This window comes from Crotalus tigris, unplaced genomic scaffold (genome assembly GCF_016545835.1).
Source record: "Crotalus tigris isolate CLP2741 ecotype Arizona unplaced genomic scaffold, ASM1654583v1 scf7180000018268.1906537, whole genome shotgun sequence".
Classification (NCBI taxonomy): domain Eukaryota; kingdom Metazoa; phylum Chordata; class Lepidosauria; order Squamata; family Viperidae; genus Crotalus; species Crotalus tigris.
In genome coordinates, this window is record NW_024096914.1 from 552603 (window position 1) to 567245 (window position 14643).

General features: G+C 34.0%; 1 protein-coding gene across 2 annotated transcripts in view; it reads right to left on the reverse strand.

Annotated features, from left to right (window-relative positions):
• Window positions 1-206: 206 nt before the first annotated feature.
• Window positions 207-14643, reverse strand: part of MICU3 (mitochondrial calcium uptake family member 3) — a 60378-nt gene continuing 45941 nt past the window's right edge. For both annotated transcript variants that reach the window (XM_039349412.1, XM_039349411.1), the window contains 4 exons: window positions 13642-13750; window positions 8481-8638; window positions 5857-5927; window positions 207-3544 (listed from right to left, as the gene is read on the reverse strand). In XM_039349412.1, coding sequence (XP_039205346.1) covers window position 3544; window positions 5857-5927; window positions 8481-8638; window positions 13642-13750 — 339 coding nt within the window. In that variant the 3' untranslated portion in view covers window positions 207-3543. The remainder of the gene's footprint in view (window positions 3545-5856; window positions 5928-8480; window positions 8639-13641; window positions 13751-14643) is intronic.

The window sequence follows — 14643 nt, forward strand, 5'->3', positions numbered from 1 at the left end:
TATCGATTATGAGGTTAGTGTCAATGTTTAACCAGCATTTTTAAGAACTGTTAAGGACCAAATTTTTTACTATGCCCTGATACATAAAGCTATAGAACTTAAAGAGGGTGTACTTTCTTAGTACTCCATTTATCCTAAGTTCAGCATCTGTTTTTCTCTATACATATATAATCTCATTTCGACAAAGGATGTGGGAAAAAACCAAATTTGTCCACTCAGTTTAATTTTTTCAATAAATGCATCTTGCAACAGATCTGAGATTATCTACTATTTTTATATGAGAGTTGACATGTTATAAAAAGTTTCCATCCATTTCCCCATGTTTCTTAAACATACTCCAAGGTGCACAAATTTATACATTTGTTCTATTTTTTGCCATTTATTTATTCTCCATGCCAAATGACTTTTTTTCATTTTCCCATCTATAGTTCTAACTGTATTGCGAATCTGTCATTCTCTGAAAATCATTTAAGTTCTCAGTCAATAATATGATGTCACTGGCATAAAAACACATCCTCTACCATCAGTGCAACCATTTCTCATGTTTATACTAAATAACCAAGAGGATACTTCATTTTTATTATTAACTACTCAGTGTTGAATTGCCCATTATTTTGGACACATTCTTTATATACATCATATATTGCTGAATTCAAATTTAACAATCAACCTTTAGCATACTTCAGGCCTATGTACATTGTTGTAATGTTTTGTCTAATCAAACGTATAGTAAACGTATTATATTCTTACATAAAATAGGACTGATAATGAAAACAATATCTGAATTAATTTTGCACTTTGTTCAGTTTTAATAACAGCCATGTAAAAATGCACATTTTGAAAAAAAAATTCAAATACATTTTTTCTGATATTTATTCACAGTGGCCTTATTTCTAAAAGTAAGACATATCTCCCTTCTATTTGAAATATGGACAAGTATCCAGTTTGTCCTAAATCATCTTCTATGTTGTTCCTAAAATTTGCTATTTTAAGGCTGACTCAGCTTTTCTGTTTTAAGTATATTTTAAGAAATGTTTTTGTTAATTCAGTATGCCACCACAAACTTAATTATGTATCATCTAATTTGATTCCAGTTAACCTATAAGAGGTTCTTAACAGAAGATAATATCCTTGTTTGATAAAAAAATTATTAATTTATCATTTTCCATACTGCTCTGTGCAGTCTGAAAAACTATATTCTCCCCTATCTTACACATTTTTAAGAGATAGAGAAGTCACAGAAGCATTTCCTCTTCATGTAGCAAAATGTTTAGATCAAGTCCAAAACAAACCTCATTCCATGATTATGGTTTTTATTTTAATGAAATTAGTTGTTACGTAAGATTAAAACATGCATAAGGATATAGGTAATCTCTGACTTCTGGCTATCAGATAATATATACTGTAAATCCAGTGCTGCTCTGTTAGATTGGTTCACAGATTTACAGCATTATTCAAAAACTGGCAGGATAGAAGAAGGCTATGTGATTCAATCAAGCTTATTTGTACATCTATTCATTTATAGGAACCAGTATTACAGTAGTGGAAATGTGGATAGGCTCTGCCGGGTAACTGGTAAGAATCTAAACAAATCCTTGGATCACAACTGAAAAATTGTATTGCATTTATATATTCACGAGCTATAAGAAAATTGTAGCTCTTGATTATTTTAAAGAAAAAAATGATATGCTTATAATAATTTGAAACCTGATTTATCATTATTTTGCTATTTTAGGAAACTATGATATTTTAGTCTTTGATATAGCTAGAACCCTACTAAATTACAGTGAAAAAGCAGAAATGGGGAGGAATATTATCCTTCCAGCTTCAAGGCTTATTTGTGAGGCAAAGAAGCTATGGAGAGTGCTTCCCAGCTGTCCCTTATCATGCTCATTCTCATATAGAGCTGTACTCTAAAGGAACTAATGTTATGTATTAATGGAAGCTATATTTATAATCCTTTTGCTTATATAAAAATATGAGATAAATGTTGTAGGTAAAAAAATAGTAAAGTTTTGTGGCTGAATATGCTAGATATTTCTACAGGTATTGCATTCCTTTTACAGTTATGAAAACCAGATAAGTAGCAGCAGTTTAATGCATGTTTTATGTCAGTTACCCAAATTCTCTTCATTTACTGCCTCTAAAGTATTTTAGTAGATTGTCTAAAGAAAGCACAAAAAAGAATAGTTTGGAATCTAACAGTGATTTTTGCTTTTGAAAAGGAGATCTTTGATGATTTCTCATACTATCACAATCTGTGGTTTCAGAAGCCCTTATAGGAGCAGCAGTAGGGAAAAGATAGGGCAAGAGATCCATCTTGTAAATAGAATTCTGCTCACAGTTGTTAGTATCCAAGCTGTTTCATGAACAGCATACAATAAATAAATAAATATACATTTATTTTTGTATTATTATTATACATCATTATAAAATTTAAAATCAATATGCTTCGATCAATCTACAATGTTATAGTAAAGTGCTGGAGTAAAGCTACCATCTTTAGATCAATTAAATTAAAGGACTTAATGCCAATAATGAAAAACATCAAAATTGAATTTAAAAATCCAATTTAAATAGTCTATAGATTTTTCTTTAAAAAATCTTAGGTTCTTTCTATACTATGTCTTAATAATTCATAGTGATAGACAGCTTTACAATTTTTATCCACACAATTAGATTTTGTTTAAAAATGAATCTCATTTTATATTTTTAAGATAACTCTAAATGGAAATATTTTCTCCTATATAACTGTAATTATTATAGGCACATTAATCAGCTTAAGAAATAAACTACAAAAATGGAATGGCATGAGAAAATAAACTACAGTTGATTTTTAAAAATACATTTCTAAATGCATCTGTATTTTTATAGACTTCTGTGATCATTTAAATGAATTTAAATGAAACAGTCTCACTCTGCTAAAAAAAAAAAATACTCCCAGGTAAATGTAGTGATGCTATTTGTGAAGTGTCTATCCCTGAAATGGGTTATGGATAAAGTTATTCGATTGCTCTACCCTTTCTGCACTGAAAAACTTTTAAAGCATTTTCATATGTAAATGCACACTCTTTTGTTTTTGATTTAAGGACTTACATTTCAATTTTCTCTACTAGCATGAGCTCAACTTGAGTGAAATATAATACTGGGGAAAAACATTAAATCATAATTCTACTCTGGTGGAAGAAAGTTGAAAGTAAGTAAGAATCTGCAGATGACCAGTTAAAAACTACACGAAACATTAAAAAATATACACATGAATCCCTTCCAGGAAAAGCAGATGAGCCATATTTTGAATCATATAGGTAGAGTGCTTTAAAAATTACAGTCCAGAATTTTGAGATATTGTTTCATCTGAAAAATGTATGTTCTAATGGTCTATCCCTGATTTCTGTAGTCAACTTGCAAAAGAAAAAGTAGAGGTGACTTGGCATTCACCTTAGGATATTTCAGTTCAGAAAGTGCTTCCGAAGCTTTACAAGAGCTTGCCTATTACAGTCATCACGCAAACACCATAGTTCTTCAACTCATATGCGAAGTCTTTCTGTTAGGGAATTAAAACATAATTAACAGTGACATAATACATAATAGTTAATGTACATAACTGTACATAGTAACTACATAATAGTTACTGTATGTGCAAATAGGATGGAAAACTAAGAATTCTAAATTGGGGGTCCCCAACCTCAGGCTGTGTCAGTGTTGGGCCAGCACACACACTGTGTGCATTTCAATTTAAAATGAATGGCAGACTGGTGTGCACTTGCACATGCGTGCAACTCATGCGTGCAAGTTGAGTGTGTGTGTGCACCAGCCTGACACTCACACAGCCTACTTCCCCTCTCCCCCCAGCCGGGCCGCCAAGCTGCAAAGGTTGGGGACTGTTGTTCTAAATAATTCATAAGAAATTACCATCCTTGTGTAAAATCAAACAAAAATAGAGTGATTATCCAGGTCAGTTAAATTGTATTCTAATTACTATTATTTTTTTTAATCTTTCAATTAATAGAATAGAATAGAATCCTTCACAGCCAATTTAATAATTATACATTCCTTGCCCTACTATAGATGGCTATTTTTTACCACTCAAGTAATATAAAAAAATCTGTTTTACCCTTACGAAGCAAATACTTTTAACTCCTTGCCTCACTTGCTTGGTCCAGCAATTAGATACATTTTCAGGAGATCAGCACAGGCACAAAGTTTTGCATGATGAAATATATAAAACTATTGTCAGCTTTAGAATGAGCATGGTTGCAGCCATCTTTTTCCTTCTCATTCCTAGTTGCCACATAGCATGGAGGGAGGGATGTTGCCAGGTGTTGCGCTAGACAAAAAAGACTTTCTCGGATTTTCTCCCATGGGAAACAAGGTCATCGGGTGCTCCCGAGACTGCAGGCTGGGCGTTTCATGAAAAGCCTGCCAACAAGGTGAGTGGGGAAACGTAGTTGCTTGCATAGTTTTGGGGGTGGGATTTCTTTAACTTTGTGTGGGGAATTGTTATGCATCTCTTCAGACTTGGTTTCATTTTTGAAGTACTGATACTCTGTATCAATAAACTTGTTATTTGAGGAATTTGCAAGCCTCGGAGTTCTGCTTTATTTGTCTCTATTGATTGGATATTTTAAAAACAAGATTGAAAATAAATAAGCCATAATCTTGTCATAGAATTACAGAAGGAAGGAAACTCGTTAGGTCTATTCCCTGACCACTGCAGGTATCCATAATGCATCATCCACATAAAAGCTGGCCATGCAAATAGTTCAAGCACCTTCAGTGTAAGGTGAATTTTAAATACGAATTTTGTGAGCTCTGATATAAAAAACACAGAGATTTTGTGATTTGGCTGTGGCCATTCTGTTGTGTAGTATGAAGGTCATTTGGCAGTCTCTGAAGATGTGGTTTGTTGCCAACCTCACTCAACTCAGAATTATGTGGATGGCATAACCTTTTGCTTGTTTACAATACTGTATGGAAAACGTGATGGAAATACTCTTATTTCACAATTTGTTCCTGGCTGCTCTATGTATAACACGAAGGGTGTTGGCTGAGTTTGCTAACCTGCATATTGCATTTCCCTTTAATTCTATATTCCCCTTTCACTGGATTTCTTAAATAAAAAGCACTAAATAAAATAGCTCTTATGAATTAATGCTATAAAACCATCGTTAGTGTTCCACAGAAGTTGAAAAATAATGTTTTCCAAATTTAGAATATGCATGAGGGATATAGGTTAATTATGACAGTATCTAATGGTTGTTTATATAGTTTCTGAACTAAATGTATGACATGTTCTTTTATATAGTATAATTATAAAAAAGTAGGCGAAAATAGAGATGCTAGTGTGTATTGATATATTGGTGGTGAAAGTACTATTTTCTTATAACGAACATAAGATACTGTAGATAATAAAAATATAATAAAATAATGGCAATTTGAATATGGCAATAATTTGAAGTTTATTACATTATTTGGGAATTTCCTTTGCAAAGTTTTGAGGGAAAAATAGCAAAAAATGTTAGTTTCAGAAGAATGTAACTAAATAATTTGGTGTTGTTGATACATCTATTAAACTATTAAAAATTATGATCATGAGAAAGAATGCAGCTTTTGTGAATCGTGATGAATTCTCAAGTGCAGGAAGCCTGACATGTAATCATTGTTTATCTTTGGTATGTTTCTATCAGCATATGGAAATTGCACAAGTGACAGCATTCACATCTCTAAAGTGGCTGGCCCTAACTAATAAAGTTAATTTCACTTGTCAATTGAAAAGCAAGTTGAGAATAGTGAACTCTTCCTGTCAGCAATCTTAGAAATACTGCCCAAGAACACAACAACTACACAAAAACATACCATTGTCTGCTGTTGAGTTCCTTCTTCACACAGGATTTGAAAGTGGTATATTTCTGTATGCTTTTGTAACCCTAAAAGCAAAAGACAAAGAAATATGCACGGAAGGGTAGCATGCAAAATCAGTCACAAGTGAGCATTAGGAAAACAGTAGCATGAAAAAAGCCATTTATTAATTATAAAAAATAGTAAATTTATTGTAGAATTTAATACTCATACAACTATAATGCAACTATGTATGAGATTCCTATATAAAAAAGGATAGTTTGGCAAAATGTTTACACTAAAATCTTCATTTAAGATGGAAGCTTTGTGCTTTATAAAGAAATATATAAAATTGCTATCTCAAGGCAAGAAAGAATGTACTTGTCTCATGTAATTTAATACTATATTTTTGGCCAATTCATTGATACAACACAAGGTGGCAGTAGAACATATTGGACAAAATGAAAGATGTGGTCTTCAAATTAACTTACAAAGCAATTAATACATGTGCAAGTGAAACAATGTTTATTCAGAATTAGGAAATAGGGTGTGTGCATGCATGTGTGTATTTAGAATAATACTACAACAATATTCTAAATGTCTATTAGCACAAATAATATAGCATCTTCACAATATTGTGACAAAATATTTACAATAGAAGTAATAAAATAAATTTTGTCACCAAGTTCAAAGGCTATGAGATTTTATCAATATATATATAGGAGTATTAACTAAATTTGAACAACCATTTGTAAGTATGTTAGGCAGGACGTGTGTTCAAAAATGTAAGAAAAAGATTGGCCTTCCTCTTGGCTGAATAATTTAGAGCAGTGCTCAGCCTATACTTCATCCTCACTGCTTCTAGGCTGGCGTTTACCAAATGCCTTTTACTAGTCTGTATTGCTGCCTCTTCTCCAATCTAACCACACTGTCTGCCACATCCTTCTAAATGCCAAGGGGAGAGCCCCCCCCAATAGGGGAAAAATTTAACAACTGATTCTCATGGATTGGACTAAATAACACACTTGAATTCAAAATCCTAAAATATTATTTGTGATGTTAATCCATCTTTAAAGATCTTATAGTTAAAGTTCAGATCAAACTGAAGTATGAAATGTGAAGTATCCTGCTTGATATACTTCCTTGATTCTAATAGTTGGCCTCACCTAAAATAGCTTACATTCTACTTCACTCAATAGCTATCAAAATGTGGAAAAGTGTAATGTCTTCAAATAAAATATCAGAAAGTGGGGCAGGAAAGAGTAGCAGCTAAAAACTAGAAAAATGACAATTGTATCATTTGTTGCTAAAGGGGGAGGGGGGGCAAATAGCAAAAGAAGAAGTGGGTCAATGCAAACCCCACTTCTTTTATGTTAGCACCATGATATCACACACACATACAAAAGGAGTGGAGATTGTGTCACAGCATTATTTTATTTTATTTATTTATTTTATTTTTATTTCATTATTTCATTATTTTAATGAAAATGGTGGATCATGTGAACACACATGTGGAACACTGGGGGACGCTGTAATTAATTTTAAGAGCTACATAGTTTCAAATTCCTCAGAGATATTTCCCTCCCTTCTAGGGGAGCAAGTGAATAAACGATTCAGAGATCCAGTAAAAAGGAGAAAATCAGACTGAATAATTGTGAGAAAAATGGATGAAAGTTTCAGTTGTTTGGTTCAGACAGCTGCATGGCCCAGTCAATTTCTAAGACATATATTTAAATTGTTGCTGGTTTTGACTTGTTAATCTAAAATGTTTATACTATAAAATTTATTAGTTTTTTTAAAGAAATATCAGAGTTTCCTGAGGTTTTGAAAAATCTTTCAAGTCTGAGCTAATTTAAATTTGCAAATTAAATAGAAAATTACACAAGATCTGCAGATTTATTGTATAATTCATTTGTGTCAAAATTATACATATTAATAAAGTAATTGTCTTAATGAATTTCCATTAGGACTATTAACTAGTTTAGTTTTATAAAAGCATTTCATATGTATATACAGGTAGTCCTTGACTTACAACAGTTCATTTAGTGACCATTCGAAGTTATGACACTGAAAAAAGTGACTTATGACAGTTTTTCACACTTATGACCGTTGCAGCATTCCCATGATCACATACTTAAAATTCAGATACTTGGCAACTGATTCATATTTATGACAGTTGCAGTGATGTGATCACCTTTTGTGACAAGCAAAGTCAATGGGGAAGCCAGATTCACTTAACAATTGTGTTATTAACTTAAAAACTGCAGTAATTCACTTAACAATTGTGGCAAGAAAGGTCATAAAATGGGACAAAACTCACTTAACAAATATCTCACTTAGCAGTATAAATTTTGGGCTCAATTGTGGTTGAGGACTGCCTGTACTGTATATAAATTATAATGGCAAAATTAAAATTGCTAAATAAAAAACTGAAGATCAACTTGATTCTCCTTGCAGTTTAAGCAAGGAGAAGAAACAAACATCCAGTCCTCTAAATTAGTGGTTGGATAGAACTAGAGCATACGTGATTAATAGTTTTAACTTCAACAAAAGGATAATTTTGAAATGGCTATGGAAACAGTGATATCATTTTAAAGCTGATGATGTAATAAACATTATTAAGCAATAATTTAGATTCTTACTCTGAATCCTCGATGCAATCTGTCTTTCATAATACCAATAAATTCTTTGTAACTCAGTTGATCATCCTTATCTACATCAAAGATCTTGAAAACTGTATTCACTAAATGAGATGAAAGCTTCAAACCAGTAGCCACATACACTGCACGCTTGAACTCATCTAAGGAAACAAAGCAAATTAGTGTGCTGAACAAAACTACTTGATGGCTTGACAATGGCATTACATGATAAATATACAAAAAATTAACTTCTATTGAACATAAGGTGATAATGTTAATCAGAGATCCGGGGAGAAATAAAACTCTTTTTTTCTTATCCTCAGTTTCTAGCTTTTCCTGAAATTTTGCTCCTATTTTAAAACTATCCAAGTTTCTGTATACTATCAAATCAATACAGAGTCACAGGAGTTTACATAATAATTGACAAAGAGATAGAGTAAGATATTGATATTCCACAAGACCCAAACAGCAGCTGAGAAACAGTGTCTCCTGGCCTCTACTTTGTTTATTTCCTGGTGATGGGTTCAACCAAAAGCTTCTCTCAGAAAGTACACAATGGGCAGGCCAGGAACTGGACCATATGGTCATGTACAACATCAGCTTATCCCAGGTCCCCACTCTTTTGGTGATATAGAGTTGTTTTAAAAACTAGAAATTCTGAATGCCAGAATACTCTAATGCAACTTCCACAGCAGGCATGTTAAGCTCGCGATGTCATGTGACGTCGTGCAACGTATCGGGCCAGTTTTGCCATTGCCGGCAATGGGATGTGACGCGTCCGGCCTGTGGGCCGGCAGTTTGACACTCCTGTTCTGCAGTACTTATCCCAGCAGCATGCTGCCGTTGGGATGGAGAGCTTGTTGCAAGAGTATGTGCTCAATAAGTGATAAGTGAGCCATCTTAGAGTAAAAGAAAACAGGCTCTATAAATAAATTTGTAGTAGCCTAGATCAGTTTTATATAATGGTTTACAAATTGCAACAGTTTGGTTATGGTTCATTAGGCCAAAACCAAAGCAACAAACTCATATTTTGGTTTAGCTTCCTGAATAAACCCAGCCAGTCTACTCACCCTAACAGTCAGTCTTTCCAGGTAGACTGGACATGAAACAGAGCTTCATGTCTGAATTAACAGAGTTAATTCTACATCATTATAAGGCTACATTTACAGGATCTTGTTTGAAACTACAAATGTCCTGCTGTCTCTTTTTACAATCTGGTCAGTTAGAACTTCTCTCCCTGTTATGTAGTTGCAGGCTCCCCGTCCCCTTTTATCTGATCATTCCATAAGGAAGCATCTCTTCTTCACATCTCTCAAGGTTGCTTGAGATCATTCCCACATTATAGAAGTGAAAAAATAGAATTCAATTTGAATAAATGCTAATTTTGATGCAAAAATACTTATTTTTCTTTTCAAATTTTAATATTTAGTTTCATTTACAATTCTGTAATTATATTAGTGATACTTTAAATATGCACTTATAATATTATAATTAGCAACATTTCAGTCATTTTAATCACTGTTTTATTGGACATAAGGGATGTTTAAATGTATTATTTTGGTTTTATTAATTTTATATTAATTAATACTGTTTTAGATAAATTGTAGAATCACTAGCTATGGAGTTTTCTTTTCTCTTAAGAAAATTGATGAATTCTTTTCTTCAAATCAGTTTAATTTAGCATAAACAATTTGCTATGCAATGTAATTATAATAGAATTATAATATTATAATAGAATAGAATACTATGTATAATTATATTAAAATAGAATTATAATATAACAATTAATCAGTGGGACAACTTATCTCCAGAAGTTGTGATGCTCCATCATTGGAGGTTTTTAAGAAGAGATTTGACAACCATTTGTGTGAAATGGTATACAGCAATGGTGGCAAACCTATGGCACGCATGCCAGAGGCAGCACTCAGAGCCCTCTCTGCCCCAGAGATGGCAACCGTCCCTCTTCAACCAACCGCCCACTAACTCGCTGAGGTCCTACATGGCCGGATGCATTCCCTCCCCCGTCCCATCCTTCCTGGCCTCACATGCTCTCCTTTTCTCAGGCACGACCCACTGCATCACCTCCTCAACTATCGGCTGGCCGTCCAGCTCAGGTGGCTTCTCTGAACTGCTAGCAGTGGGCTGCGGAGCCCCAGAATGTGCCAGTTGAGGGGCCTGCAGGCTGTGGCTGTTGACGGACACTGTTGGCCCCCATGCACTCGCTGGCCTCTGTGTGCGGGGGCCGATGGTGTCAGGCAGCGGCCGCCCCGGCCCCTGCCTCACCTTGCCCTGCGACAATGGCATCTCCTGCCCTGCCTCACTTTCCTCATCTCACCCTGCAGGACGAGCCTCCTGCCCACTGCCCCAGCTGTCAGAGACCCCCTAGATCTCCTCCAACCCTGCCCAGCTCCCACAGGCATCCATCCCCACGAGCAACATTGAGGTGACCATGCCCACCTTGGCCACATCCACCCAGTTTGCCATGACCACCACAGCCATGCCCACCCAGTGGGCCATGCCCACCAGGCACCTGGCGATAAATAAGTGGATTTTGGTTTGCAGTTTGGGCACTCGGTCTCTAAAAGGTTCGCCAACACTGGTATAGAGTTTCTTGCTTGATCAAGGCTTGGACTAGAAAATCTCCAAGGTCCCTACCAACTCTGTTATTTTGCTATTCTGTAATTCCAAGTTAGTTACTAACAACTGCAAAATATTTTAGCTTTAATTCTTGATAGTATAGTACTCTAATACATTTTAAGATCAGATGTTACCCATCAATAATTTGTTGTATGAAAGCGCTAGTAGGAAAGAACCTAATTTTTTTTGTAGCTTTTAAACAGAGATTCAGCCTGTAATTAATCATAATTTCTCCCATTTGTTTACTAAACGAGATATATTCACAATAGTTACTTCCCATTTAAATAATTTGTCACATTTTTATTTAAAAACACATCATTATTTTACTGTTATGTTTAACCTTTACTTAAATTGTGCAAATTCCCAATTTTTAATTTTGCTTTCTAATTTATCTATGCTAAAAATTTCTATTTGTTAAAAATTTTCACCAATGGTTACTATTACCATATTAATAATATGGACCAAATAAATCTTTGCCAAATTTTTATTACATGTACACATACTCACACGCACACAAACAGAAAATTTATTTAAAAATGAATATCATTTTTTCATGGATATAGAATCTAGTTTTTGAATTTGAATAAAATATATCATTTTATAAAAATTGGTCCAAAATTATAAAAAAAATACTGTAAGTTGCCTTCATATCTACAAATTTCATAAATTTATGATTATAGTTGAATGTTATCTTACCTAAATAGCCTTAGGCAAAAATTATTGAAATCTTGACTATACACATACCAAAATGCAAGGGGAAATGTACAAATGTAAGACTTGATGTGAATCATCTCAGTATGCTTAATCATGATTTTTTGTTGTATTACAATATGGTCATTTAATTTTAGAGGGATTAGGTTTATTTAATTCTATGCAAAGAACATCCATGTGCAGAAAAATCAATTAAGAAAAGTCAACCGCTTTTATATTGAATATATTTTAGAATAGAATAGAGCTGGAAGGGACCTTGGAGGTCTTCTGGTTCAGTCCCCTGCTTGAGCAGGAGAACCTATACCACAAACAAGTGACTGTCTAGTCCAGGGGTCGGCAACCTTGGCTCTTTTATGACTCGTGGACTTCAACTCCCAGAATTCCTGAGCCAGCCAAGCTGGCTCAGGAATTCTGGGAGTTGAAGTCCACGAGTCATAAAAGAGCCGAGGTTGCCTACCCCTGGTCTAGTCTCTTATTAAAGACTTTCAGTGATGAAGCACCCACAGTTTCTGGAGGCAAGCTGTTCTACTGGTTAACTGTCCTCACTGTTAGGAAGTTTTTCCTTAATTCCAGGTTGCTTCTCTCTTTGGTCAGTTTCTAACCATTGTTTCTTGTCTTTCCCTCTGGTACTTTGGAAAATAGTTTGACGCTCTCTTCTTTGTGGCAGCCCCTCAAATACTGGAATGCCGCTATCATGTCACCCGTTTCTTCTTTTCTTTAGACTAGCCAAACCCAAGTCCTGCAGCCGTTCTTCATATGTTTTAGTCTCCAGGTCTTTGATCATTTTAGTTGCTCTTCTCTGAACTTTTCCCAAGGTCTCAACATCTTTTTTGTAGTATGGTGACCAAAATTGGTTGCAGTATTCCAGGTGTGGATTTTATAAAGCGGTACTAATACTTTGCGTGATCTTGATTCTGTGCCTCTGTTTATACAACCCAGGATTGTATTGGGTTTTTTGGCTGCTGCTGCACACTGCTGGCTCATTGTCAAGTGATCATCCACTAGGACTCCAAGGTCCCTCTCACAGCTGCTGTTTTTGAACCAGGTCTCACCTAATCTGGACTTAAACCTTTGATTTTTCTTGCCATAATGTAAAACTTTGCTTTTCCCCATTTATTATTATTTATATATAATATAAATTATATATATTATATATAATATATTATATAACAAAAATATGCAATATTTCTTATTTATTTTAGAAACGTAAGATATTAGAAGGAGGCAGTTACTTTTAACATTACATGAGAATTAAGGCTCTATTTTAATGAAACATTTGATGCAGAAATGTGAAAGGACAGCTAAATAAAAAATATGAATTTCTCTTCTATTGTTTGATTCAAGATATTGGTTATTGCCTGTAATGCCCTACATGGCATAGGACTTGGTTGCTTGAGGACCTGTGTCCCTGTTTCTCATAATATCTCCTTGGACAATTTGATTTTGCAAGATTGATATCTATCAGTACTTGGGAAACGCACCTTCTCTGTGGCAATCCCTGCCCTTTGGAATGAGGTTTCCTCCGAGCCCTGGATGGTGCCCACTCTGCTGTTATTTAGAAGGGTCTTGAAGACCTGTCTCATTGTCCAAACCTTTTGGCAGGAAAATATGAAGACCCTTTGGTTTGTTCTTGTACAGTCTTTCACTCTTGCTATCTTTTTATTTTAATTGGGTGCTACTGTATTTTCCTTGTTTTAGTTTAATTTAGTTGTAAACTGCCCAGAGTCATTGGAGTTGGGTAGCACACAAATGTGATAAATAAGAAAAATAAATAAATAAATGAAAAGCACAACATCTTGAAATTAGATAGTCTTACCTTGTCCTATTGAACGATTTGCAAAATTGTACATTTGCATTGCAATTGCAAAATCTTCCAGATTATTCAAAAACTGGAAAAAGGATCTAAATTCATCAAATGTAATGCCCTATGAAATAAAGTAATGTTGAATTAGAACCAAGATGATAGTTGCTATAATGCCTTCTTTGTCTTGCAAAAGGCTTGCAGTAAAAATGAAGCAGGCAATTTAGCTTCCTTTACTTATTAGAACACTGCTTCATTGCTGTCTCAGAAAAACTATGGTAGCAATAAAACAATTCCTCTGTATTTGTCTTTTTAAAATATATTCTAAAATATTTAATAATGTTTATCTGTCATTATACACAATGTATATATAAATATTCTATATAATACAAATATAAACAATATATATTTAAAGCTTTCAAGCAGTAAAAGCATAATTTATAGAAAGTTAAGGAAGCCCATGTATTTAATAATATCTAAGTTGCTGTTTTCATTTGCTTCAGAAATAATAGATTTAGCTAAATTAAAGTTTATTATGCTGTGTAATTATTCACTGGCATGGATCAATGCCAACAAAATATATTATCTGTAAATGTTATTTTTAATGCAGTAATAACAAGGGTTTTATGACTGGCTATGGCTTATTAAAAGTTAGTAAGAATATAACAAGAGAATATATATAATACCCTGCTGTAAAATGATTTGGAAGAGATATTTCTGTACCATGTAAAACACTAAGACTCATTAACCTAACTTCTATATGCTCTATCATTGATATAGGCTTTTCAGAATAATTTCTGTCTAACACTGCCAATTCAATTCTAAGATAGGGATTATCTCCTGGATATGTGATGGCAATTGATTAGCAGAATTAAGAGAAAACATTTAAATCTGAATCACTGTTCTCTATTTCTTCAGCCTATGTGTTCTGTATCCTATTTTGTTCACCTACTGGAATCCCACAGGCTAACTGTAGATGAAACAAAATAAAACAATAACATTAGTTAGATCATTGAT